At 37.4% G+C, this 12,638-nt stretch overlaps 1 protein-coding gene across 1 annotated transcript in view; it reads right to left on the bottom strand.

The window, feature by feature from the left end:
• The window catches only part of LOC306868806 (voltage-dependent P/Q-type calcium channel subunit alpha-1A-like), a gene marked incomplete at its 5' end in the record, with an annotated part of 121,158 nt that overhangs the window by 27,796 nt on the left and 80,724 nt on the right, over nt 1-12,638 (bottom strand). Inside the window, 7 exons of the mRNA XM_079415185.1 lie at nt 1,009-1,105; nt 3,061-3,188; nt 5,851-6,001; nt 6,097-6,194; nt 6,321-6,386; nt 7,452-7,568; nt 11,016-11,102. Coding sequence (XP_079271311.1) covers nt 1,009-1,105; nt 3,061-3,188; nt 5,851-6,001; nt 6,097-6,194; nt 6,321-6,386; nt 7,452-7,568; nt 11,016-11,102 — 744 coding nt within the window. The remainder of the gene's footprint in view (nt 1-1,008; nt 1,106-3,060; nt 3,189-5,850; nt 6,002-6,096; nt 6,195-6,320; nt 6,387-7,451; nt 7,569-11,015; nt 11,103-12,638) is intronic.

The raw sequence follows: 12,638 nt of genomic DNA, 5'->3' as shown, positions 1-12,638 counted from the left end.
TCCCTGTGGATCGGCCAACCTCAGTCTAACACCCTCGAACCCGGCCCTGCCACCAGAATCACAATAGCGGCCTCCGTCAGACAACGAAGGAGGAAAAGAAGGAGAGAAAATAAAGAGAAAACACCAACAGTACAGACACAGCGCTGGTCACTCGGAGGCCCTCTACCTTGTAGGCAACCCGTGCAGGGCACTTCTTCCCCAGGCCTAACGGAGGAGACATGTGCCTGAGCATCTCATACATATCCCTGAAACTGATTCTGCCACTGGGCAACCGAAACAAAACAAAAACCAAAGGAAATGTGCATGGGAGAGAGAGAAAGAGAAGAAGAAAAGGGGTAAATCAAAAAAGAAGGGATCAGGAAGGAGACGGGGAAGTAGGAGGGGAGGAGAACAGAACAGAACAAAAAGAAGGTTATTGGCCTGGACGAAAGGAGCAGCTTGGTAAACTAGGCTGCCGTAAGACTGATGATCGGTCATTTGTGGGTAAGGGGTGGGGGGAGGTGGGAGGGGGCTGTGCTGAACGTCTTGAGTTGCTAAAAAGGCGTTCTATGCAATGGGGCAGGTTGCATAGAAGAGCATGCGGGCTTCAGAACAGGCATAAAGTCCCGCTACTGGCAGGGCGTTGTAATAAAGTTTAATGTCAATGCAGTTTCTGTCCCCCTCCACCCAGAACAATGCACGCTACCGTACCAGCTAGGCCTAGCCGTGCCTCAACAGCAAGCAAAACAAAAATCAAAGATGACTGATTCATGTGTTTTTTTTTGTTTGTTTGTCTTTCACTTTAGTGGTTTTCTCGTTTGCTTGTTCCATACACACTAGTGCACTAGTTCATGCTCCTGTAAGTGTCGGCATTGTCCTGCACATTCTCATTGTCATATCAAGTAGAATGCAAGTAGAAATGGTGAGAGTACAAAGACATTGTTGAAAAGAAAAAGAAGAGGAGGTAAGCGACATTCATTGCATTCTGGATGCTAGCAGATAATATTAGTTTTTAAGTGGAAGTCAAACCTTGCAGGCCACCCTATGAGGACATTTCTTGCCTAAGCCCAGAGGGGGGTCGATAACTCGCAATAAACTGTACATATCCTTATAATGAATGCGCCCGCTGTAAGAAGAATACAGGGAAGTTAGAGAACACAACTCAGAACAGAAACATTGGCAGGAAGAAGAGCACAAGAACAGGAAGAGAAGCATAGAATCACACACACATTTTCTTATTTGCTCGTCACCCGTTTGTGCCGTCAAATCTGTTCACACACCTCCATATTACTGTTCCTCACCCGTCTCTGTTTCACTTCTTGTTTTTTCCTTATTCCTTCCTTCCACTTTTCAGTTTGTTCTATTTTCTTCCTATATTTCCTCTTTACCTGTCTTCCTTCCTTATTCGTTTCCTCCCTCCCTCCCTCTTTTTCTCATTTGCTTTTGTTTTCTTCCTCTTCCTCTCTTTATTTACTCCTTCCTCCTACATGAATTCCTTTCTCTCTTCTTTCTCATTTCCTTATTTTCTCTTCTACTTCCATTTCCTTCCTTTCCCTTCCTTCCTCCTTTTTTTCCTTTTCCATCTTTCCTTATTATATTTTTTTTCATTCTCTTTATCATTTATTGCTTCCTTCTTTTCTCTTTCCCTTCCTTCCTTCCTTTCTTCGTTCCATTCTCTTTTCCATCATGTTTTTCTTTCTCGTTTCTTCACTTATTTCCTGCTTCCTTTTCCCAATCCCTTCTCTTTTCCTGTCATCATTTGTTTTTCTTGCTTCCTTCTGCTTTCTCTTTCTTTCACCTTACATTCTCTTTCTCTTTTTCTTCCCACCTTCTACCTCCTTTCTGCCTCCCTTCCTTTCATTCTTTGCTTTCCTTCCTTCCTCTTCCCCTTTCACATGCCCTTCTTTCCTCCTTCCTTTCTCTCTTTCTCTCTTTAAGTTTACCTTCTATTCACTTTTCCTTTCTATATATATTCATTCTTTTCCTTTTCCTTTACTACATCTTTTCCTTTCTTGCTCTTTTTTACACTTCATTTCTCTTCTTTTTTTTCGTCCTCTTTCCTTCTTGCTTTCTTCCTTGTCAGATTGATTCTGCCATTCAGAATGAAGACTCTCTGGAAGACTCACTCTGCTCAATCTTTTCAGCATAATTTTAATACTTTAATCCTGCTTGCATGTTAAGATTCAGTCCTCCCTATTCTTCTCTGAATATCTGATTAACTCTCGGTTGCCCGCCTACATAACTGTCTAACACACAACATTAGGGTGACAGGCACTGGAATGCAGATACCGGGAAACTTAGCGTGTTCAGTAGAAGGGAGGGGGTTGGCACAGTAAGTTTGGCTTGCAGTATGCAGTATTCCAGAGTGGGAGGACTGGGACTCACAGAAGGGCACGTAGGAGGGTTTGGGGGGGATTGATGGATTTTAGCAGAGCTGAGAAGCTCAAATCCATGATCCCTTTCTCTCAGCTGGTGCTGTGGTATTCTCCTCCCTGTTTGGTCCAATGTAGGATACAATGAAGCCAGGCTCTGTACGTTAAAGACTTTGCTAGAGGCCACGGCTCTATAACGATGTCAAAAACGAAGCGTTCCAGTCGAACACATAACAAGAGGGCCAATGTGGTCTGTTATATAGGACAGAGGCTATATTTACAGTTGTGAAAATGTAAAACACATTTAAAGCACACTGTCCTTGCACACAGGACCAACATTTTTTTAAATAGCCTCTTAAAAATGGTGTGTCCAGCAAATTTAGGGGCCAAAGAAATTTGAAAAGTTAGGGTCTGTTACATCTTATTCTGCATTTTAAAAGAATCCATGGTCTCACATCTTAGGACATTATCAATTATTTACCAAGAAGCATGTTATAGACAGTCAAATGGTATCTATTTAGTACTACCAAGAGTGTATTAATAAGTTTAGTGAGAATTAAACACAATTATAAGCTCATTTCGTTTTATAAATTTGCTTCATTTCACTAAGTAATAAGTACTTTTCACAATTAGTATGTAACATACAAGATCAGTATATAATAAAATATTGAAAGATCATGTTTATGTGTGCAAGTGCACATAGGCTCACCAAGCAGCTGGATCATACTCCGCCCAGATTCTCACATACTCGTCCAGGTGATGGGGTCCCAGGATAGAGGAGTCACGCGTCAGGTACTCAAAGTTATCCATGATCACAGCCACGAACAGATTCAGCATCTACACACAAGTAAATCACAGGCCTAAGCAGACAAATCTGACAAGTTGAGCTGTAAATTACACACCACATGTATATGAGACTGTTATTTCTCCACTTTTAAGCAATATTAATACAGTACAATCATGGATATCATACTGTATTAAAAATGTGGTCAGTGTAGTTTTAGTTTGTAACGTAATCCATTACATTGCACATTTCAGGTAATATAATAATCAGAGTACTTTATGATTACTTTTAGATTACATTTGATCTTACTCGTTCATCATATTGATTTAAATAGGATAATGTTGTATCATATTGATATAAAAAAAAAGAGTAATAAAATACATTACATTACATTACGCCAAGGTTTCCTATGAGGTTCGTAAAATCGGCACCCTTGGTAAATATGATCAAAGAAGGCTGTGAAAATTTATCTGCATTGTTAATCCTTTTTATCTTTTATTTAAAAAATTCACAAAAATCTAATCTTTCATTGGACAATAAGAATTTAAAATGGGGGGAAATATCATTATGAAATAAATGTTTTTCTCAAATACACGTTGGACACAAGTATTGGCACCCCTAAAAATTCTTATGAGTAAAATATCTCTGAAGTATATTTCCATTCATATTCACAATTGTGAGCACTCCAGGGTGATTATGAACATGAAATTATCCAGCCATGGCTTCCTGTTTCACAGAAATATAAATAGGAGGGAAAACAAAGCCTAAATTCCCTTAATCATCCATCACAATGAGAAAAACCAAAGAATATATTTCTGATGTGCAGCAAAAGATAACTGAGCTTCACAAATGAGTGAAGTGGCTTTAATAAAAGAGCTAGAGCAGTGAAAATTCCCATTTCCACCATCAGGGCAATAATTAAGAATTTCCAGTCAACATAAAATGTTACAAAACTGCCTGGAAGAGGACGTGTGTCTATATGAATGAATGAATGAATGAATGATGCATTTATATAGCGCATTTATTGTGTATTGCCGTACACCCAAAGCACTTAACAATCATGTGGGGGTCTCTCCTCAACCACCACCAGTGTGCAGCATCCACTTGGATGATGCGATGGCAGCCACAGTACAACGGCGCCAGTGCGCTCACCACACACCAGCTACAGGTGGAGAGGAGAGAGAGATAGAGCCAATCAAGTGGATATCATCCTAATGCACGGTGAGGAGGAGAATTTGAGTGGCTAGAGACTCTCCAAGGACCACAGCTGGAGAATTGCAGAAAACAGTTGAGTCTCGGGGTCAGAAAACCTTAAAAAAATAATAATTGTTGTTCGGGAGGGTTTCAAGAAAAATTCTCCTAGCTCATCCAAACACAATCTCCAGCATATTCAGTTATCAGACACGACTGGAACTTCAAATGGGACTGGCTTCTATGGTCAGATGAAACTAAAAAATTAGCTTTTTAGCAGCAAACACTCAAGATGGGTTTGGTGAACACAGGGATAAAAAATACCCCATGTGTACAATGAACTATACTGCTGTATTTTTGTTGTTGTGGGTCTATATTTCTGCTGGACGTCCTGAACATCTTGTTTAGACACATGGCATCATGGATTCTATCAAATACCAACAGATAAAAAATCAATAAGGGACTGACTCTGTTAGAAATCTTATAATGGCACATGTTTGGATCTTCCTACCGTACAATAATCCAAACACAAACCTCAAAAATTACACAAAAATGGGTCACTGGGCACAAAACCAAGCTTCTGCTATGGCCATTCCAGTCCTCTGACCTGAACCCTGTAGAAAATGAGTGAGGTGAACTGAAGAGAAGAAGCACCGTCATGGAGCTGTGAATCTGAAGGATCTGGAGAGATTCTGGATGAAGGAATGGTCTCTGATCTCTTGTCAGGTGTTCTCTAACCTCATCAGGCATTATAGGAGAACATTTAGAGCTGTTAAACTGGCAAATGGAGGTTTCAAAAAGTATTGAATAAAAGGGTGCCATTAATTGTGGCCAATGTGTATTAGAGAAAAACATTTATTTCATAATGATATTTCCCCCCATTTTTAATTCTTATTATCCAATGAAAAGTTAGATTTTTGTGAATTTTTTAAATAAAAGATAAAAAGGATTAACAATGCAGATTAATTTTCACAGCCTTCTTTGATCATATTTACCAAAAGTAAAAATATATTTTTGGCCATGACTGCATATATATATATATATATATATATATATATATATATAAAATACAATATAACTACATAACACAATACATATAATGCAATGAAAACTAAACTGCAGCTTTACATTAGTGGATATAATCAGTAGTGGGAACACATTTGTTTGCATTTTGTTTTGCTGTATCACTGGAACAGATGGAAAAGTAATAGAGAAGTATGTCGCATGTCTGAGTCACTTTTCACCACTGATGACAAATGTGGCGACCACTCAGCAAAACATCAAAATGATAAATTCTAGTGCCAGATTCCCTCTTACTATAATATAACACCCACTAAAGGAATGGAAACTGCTGCTCAACAATTGGAAATCTTTTCATCTGTATTTGATACAAGCTTTCCAAAAGCTATTTCATAAAATAGTAGGGCCAAAATCAGCCATTGCAAAAAGCTGTAGTGAAATGTCCCCACTATAAATGGTGCCTGAGTACAATGGCAGTAATAACAAGAGTGCTGACATCCTCACCAGAAAGGAACAGAGGAAGATGAAGGAGACAAAGTAGAGGTAGGCAAACTCGCTCCCACATTCTGCCTCCATGTTACCAGAAAGAGGATCACAGACCTTCTTTCCCAGACATGACAGCATGATGTCGTGCCATGCCTCACCTGTAGCACTCCTACAAACACAAACACAGTGTTGAAATACGGTTATAAAGTGTTTGTAACCCTCACACAACATTCAACAGAGCCAGTCTGTGATTCAAACACAAACCTGAAGAGCAGCATTAGGGCCTGGAAAAAAGTCCTGAAGTTGTTGTGCTGGTTAATGGCACTCTCACCCTCCTCCTCAATCGCAATGTTCCCGAACAGCTGTGAAACACAAAACCCACCCCAGCATAAACCCACAATCTCATTGCCCACTACCTTCAAATATAGCCATTTATCTATTCTCGGTATGTCCTGTGCAGCCTCCCACACACTCTCTCACAAACTCACCTGCATGCCAATGATGGCGTAGATGAAGAACAGCATGGCGATGAGTAGGCACACATACGGCAGAGCCTAAGCACAGCATTTAAGTCAAAATAAACCATCAATTAACTGTGAAGCTGAGAAATGTGCAGCACAATGTCACCATGCTAGTTTAAATTTAGGTAAATTAAGACACATTTTGAGATGACTAGGAAAAAAAATGCCCAATTAACCTGAATTAACCCCTACCAAAAACGCTGGCTACATTAAAAAAAAAAAAAGTTCTTTATACTTAAATTCTTTATGCTTTAGTTATTCATTGGCCACTATTTTGTGCACACACTGTAAATATTCTCTTTCCATAACAAAGTTCTGACTAGCACATAACATCGCAAGTGTGTTTGTGGCATATCGGATTGATATCATGTATAATGATTTTTTACACGCTATAGCTAAGCGCCTCAGTTTCAGCTTACACAGCCACAAGGTTATTACTGTTTACTTAAACTAAGTCTAAAACTAGTAAAAACACCTTTCAAATTTGATATATAGCAGAAATATAAATAAAATAAAATAAAATATTACATGGAAAAATATTACTAATATTCAACTAAATGAATATTAGTAATGTTGTAATGATAACTAACTGAAATATTTTTAATTTGAAGAGGTAAAATTACTAACTGGAGAAAAATTCAAAATAAAACTAAAACTAAAAATGAAATAAAAATAAAAGCTAAATAATACAATAAAAAGTAATAAAACTTACAAAAGCGCATAATAAAACGACAAACAGTTAAGCTAAATAAATAAAAACTGAGAATATAAAAATAAAAGCTAATTCAAAATATTAATAAAAGCTATATAATATGATATAAATAATACTAAAATACACAGGTCAAGCAACTCAATCTGCAACATTACTTATTATAATCTGATTTTTTAGATGGACGAATTGGAGAATTCTTCAAAAGAAAGAGGTAAAAAATTATTTATCAACATAATTTTTATTCACAAATTCATTATTGTTTTTGAAATAAACAAAAACAACCTTCATTAATCAACATTTCACCAGAATTTTAATTCTGTGTGCTGTCTGACTCAAAAAAACAAAACAATGCTTGCATGCTGTTTTGTATGTGTGTGTAATTTTACCTTGAAAGACTGGACGAAGGTCCAGAGCAGGATGCGTATGGTCTCACCCTGCCTGAGCAACTTAATGAGACGAGCAGCTCTGAAGAGCCTTAGAAAACTCAGATTTATGAAGTTGTTCTACAGAGACAGAAAGGAAGCAGTAGACAGAAATAGAGAAGGGGCAGACAGACAGAGAAAGAAAATGATGTCAGTCCAAAACATTTGATTACAAACTGTCAAGAAATTAAAAAAGGAACTAAGGAAGAAAGAAAATAAGTAGGAATAAAATCAAACAAGGAGAATCCAAAAAAATAAATAAATAAGTCAAACTGACAAGACTGAACAGGCTCAGCATATCCAGTGGTGAAAAGGGGAAAATACAAAGATAAAGGGAGGAGGCAGCAACTCATACAAAAATTAATAAATAATATAATTATATAATAAAATACTGTAAAGGAGTTCTCATTAGGGAAGGGAGTGCACAGACCCTAACTTCTTGCTTCAGTCAACCAAATGCACTGATCTGTAGATTCACGTGGAATCATGCCAACCACACTAATAGCATACAATGACCAATAGAGGACACTAGCAAAGACAAGGGACATGTGCTGGTTAAAGGACAGTTGTGGGAAAGTTTAATTTGTCATTTGTTTTGTCTTTTTCCACTGTTTTTGAAAGCGTCAGGAACCGAGGGGAAGAAATGACCGCTTATTGTCCTTTAAGCAGCACAGAGATACTGGAAACAAAAATAGAACACAAATTCAAGGTGGATTTAACTCCATCTCTAGCTTCATAACTGACATATTTAGATATCTTTAGTACGCTCACATATATGTGTGTGTTGATGTCTTTGAATGTCTGCATGACTGTATGAAGATGCAGTGTCAAAAACAACAATTACTAGCGGTCCCTGTCAGCAAAAAAGCGCAACATGCATTCAGGAAACCAGCAGAGAAACACTAAACATTTAAACTGTGCTAAGGATCGATTACACCTCAGCTGAGAGGGGGTTTGTCATACTGTTAGACAAGCAGGGGTGAAAGGTCATCATGACTCGAGCACATGCATCATTATTTCATCATCAGCCACAGGGAAACAGATGCATTAGATGCATTACTCCAAAAGAAAAATTACAAACCATCTACATGTAGATGTTGCAGAAGCATGGTTTATAGCAGTATTTTTGGAGGTTGATTAAACAACCATTGTGATTGGTTTATTCGGGTCATGGATATACACATGAGTTTCATAGTGCATTTTGATTGGATGGAGTCATCAGAGGGCAAAGCCGCCATAAAGAAGAGTTTAAAGAAAGCATGTAAAACAAAGATAAAACAAGACATGAATTATCATTATGCATATCAACAAACCTTTCGATTCAAATAAAGGTTGACTATAACAAAAAACATTTTTAAAATGATGCACTTTTCATATACAGTTTGAAAAGATTTTATCAATACATTTATTTGACAGTCTTGTAACTAGAGATCTGACTTCAGTTTCTATTTACAAATTTAACAAAACATCCACACTAAACTCCTCAGGTGGATCTCCAGGTACAGGACTGGGGCTTAAAATAAAAATAGATAAATAAATAAATAAAAACACTTATTAATATCATGTAATACAGTATTTCCCATCACATTTCTGTTAAAAGACACCATGAAATTTAAATAAAAGCCCATTTGTGTTTGATTTGAGGTCATCAGTATGCTTGTGTAATCCAAAAAGCTGATCTAGTAAATTTAATAAAACTTTAAATGTTCACGTTTAATGTTTAATGTTTTTCTTTTCTGGGGAAATGGAACAGAAGTATCGATGACTGAAATGTAGGCCCAATGAAATGCCCTATAGAATGTGAAAGTCCCTTTCCCCTAATGCTACTTGTCATCGAGGTGCAACAGCAAGTAGTTAATCATGGTTTTGCCAGACGGTGATGTAAACTAAAGTCTACTGCTATTAAAAAAAAGAAAGAAAAAAGAAACAATTAGGAAATAAATCAATAAATTAGTTATTTAAATAAACAAACAAACATTTCAAAATAACCACTTAAAAATATTACATTTCCAAATAAATAAATAAATAAATAATACCAAAATCAATGCATAAATAATTATATATTTCTCATTCACAAAGATTATTAATGAACTCTCCAGGCAAAAAAAAAAAAGACAAAATAACTACATAAGTAAAAATATAACATTTCCAAATTAATAATAATTCCGATTCTTAAAGACCTTGCCTGGGTTAATGTGGTTTTCTTTCCTATGTTGACAGAAACAGGTAGTTTAAGCCAGACATTTTGAAGGGCTTGTCTCTTTTTATTATTATTATTATTATTAGGCAGCATAAAGTGTAAATAGCGATAGATGCAATTCACACTAAGTGCAAACAGCAATGATTTCTATTTACACCATGTTAAAATAACAGGATTTTCTGCTATTTATAGTACTTAATGCAAATAGTGGCAATTAATCTGCACCTCAGTATTGTATTACATTATAAAACGTTATGCAATAATAAAGTATTGAGTGTACATTGTAATTTTAATTCAAATGATTAAATGGCTAGCACCTTATTGGGACAAATCCCTCCCCTAACCCTTTTCAGCTTTGATTATTTCCTTCATTTTTATTCAAATTAAATGCCTTTTCGAAGTGATATGAGATTTGAAAGGGGAGAAAAAAAAAGTTCAGCAAAAGGTGGATTTGAACTCAGGTCAATCGCATCAAAAAAGCCACGGCATGCGCTATACCACCAACGCCACTGGAACCGATATTTGATTATCGTCTTTTATAGTGTTAACTCGCAATCACACATTGGTGGGCGGAGTTAGTGTAAATAGCGTCTGCCAACAAGGCGGGCTACTTGCACTTAGTGTAAATACACACTTCGTTATTATTATACAGGCAACTAGAGGTGTGCGATATATATATCGCCTAGGATAATGGAGTACATCACAAAAACCAAACAAAACAGACTTAATTTACATTACAGTCATGAACCATGATTTGCTAGTCACATTTGGGGCAGGACATTCTCATGAGTCATCAATACTTTTGGTCTTTTGTCCTAGAAAAGAACAGTACTTTTTGAATGTGTAGATTTTATAGTTTAATTTGTCTCATTTTTGGTTACATTTTGATTCCATGGAGTCTTTAAAATGCCTGTACAACAGGTGTTGATGATCTGCTGTAAAACCAAGAAGAAAAAACACATACACAAACGCATGTTTTGCTAATATATACACGGCCATCATTTTCTGGATTATGAATACATGTTAACATTTGAGAACAACATTTTTACTGGTAGGTCAGTTTGATCTGGCTGGGGGATAAATGACGACGCTGGAAGAGTAACAGACCCCCGTCACCACTGAGCACCACTGGCTCACTGATCTGCCTCACACACCAACTGGGACGATTATATAAGACTTTTAGGAGTTCCTTACACCTCAGTGAGCAGGAGAAGATCCTGTTGAGTCTCTCAATCACATACGGAAATACACACACAAGCGTACAGACAGGATACACAAACAAACACGCACATACGCACTCACAGATGGCAGCCCTTCTGCTACACACTTACCCCTAGCTCTGTGACTAAAATATCAGTGATGCTGCCAAGTACAGTCACACAGTCAAAGATGTTCCAGGCGTCTTTGAAGTAGTTCTGTGGTAAAAAAAAGACATAGATTCGTTTGTCAGCTGGGCTAAAGGAGGATTACACTTGGCACACACACATACATTCAGTGACCTGCCAAAAGAAAAAGGAGCAAACGATTATTTTCACTCTCTGGTGCTAATGAAACGTCTCCTTTCCTTATTCCTTCATTGAGTTTTCCAGCCTATGCATAAAAAAGGGTAGATGCCTAGTGGCCCAGATGCTGAACATGACAGCTTTTTTGTGAGCTGCCAAGTGAGTGCCTGCAGGAAAACAGTGCATTAGGGCCATTCAGTACACCAGCTGTATGGGATCAGGGGCACCGATGCAAAGAATGAGTGTGTGTAACTCTTTCCATCAACCACCCGTCATACCCTTGTCTTCATTTCACTCAAAATCTGTCCTCCTTTTTCCATTTTCCACTCCTAATCACTTCAATGTGCCCTCCAGCTCACTATCTTCATGTGCGTCTCTTTTAGCTGACTACAACCATTTCCTTTGTGTCCTGCGCTTCCATGTCCCAACCCTTTTCTCATCTACTTCAGAACGCAACTTCTTTTATCTCTCTTTCTTATGCTCAATCTGTTCATAAATCTGCTTGTGCAATGTTGATTCTGACCTCTGTGATTTTTCAAGACTTTTGTCCCAATTACTTTAGTCCTGTTTCACGCAAAACAGGTATATGAACACAAGTAGGGTCCAAAATTAACATTTTGCCACATCTGCCAACGGTGAGCGAGGTGAGAAAATTAAACAGCCATATTTATGTCTTAATGACAATAAACTGTTTTTTTTTTTTTTGAAAACAAATGAACTATATTTTTGTCCTTAAAGGGATAGTTCACCAAAAAAAATAAAATTCTGTCATTAATTACTCACCCTCATGTCTTTCCAAACCCGTAAGAACTTCGTTCATCTTCAGAACACAAATTTTTGATGAAATCCGAAAGCTTTCTAACCCTCCATAGACAGCAACGCAATTGAAACATTTAAGGCACAGAAATGTAGTAAGGACATCGTTAAAATAGTCCAACCATAATTTTATGAAGCTACAAAAATACTTTGTGCGCAAAGAAAACAAAAACAACTTTATTCAACGATTTCTTCTCTTCTGTGTCAGAATTTGACACGCGTTCACAACAGTACCACAACGCATGCGTGTGTTTTCTTCTGCTTGTAAACAAGCCACAGCGGTTCTACGTCAGAACGCCGGCTCCTGCGTCAGCAGCCTCACACGCATGTGTCGTGGTCCTCGCATGAATGCACAGGAACATGGAAGAGAAGAAATTGTTGAAAAAAGTCATTTTTGTTTTCTTTGTGCACAAAAAGTATTCTCATAGCTTCATAACGTTACGGTTGAACCACATGGACTATTTTAATTGAACGTGCCAGTTATGTTGCTGTCTATGGAGGGTCAGAGAGCTCTCGGATTTCATCAAAAATATCTTTGTGTTCCGAAGATGAACGAAGGTCTTACGGGTTTGGAACGACATGAGGGTGAATAATTAATGACAGAATTTTCATTTTTGGGTGAGCTATCCCTTT

This window comes from Barbus barbus (genome assembly GCF_936440315.1).
Source record: "Barbus barbus genome assembly, chromosome: 4".
Taxonomy (NCBI): Eukaryota; Metazoa; Chordata; class Actinopteri; order Cypriniformes; family Cyprinidae; genus Barbus; species Barbus barbus.
Note: the sequence above shows the minus strand (reverse complement) of the source record. Positions and strands in the feature narration are given on the sequence as shown.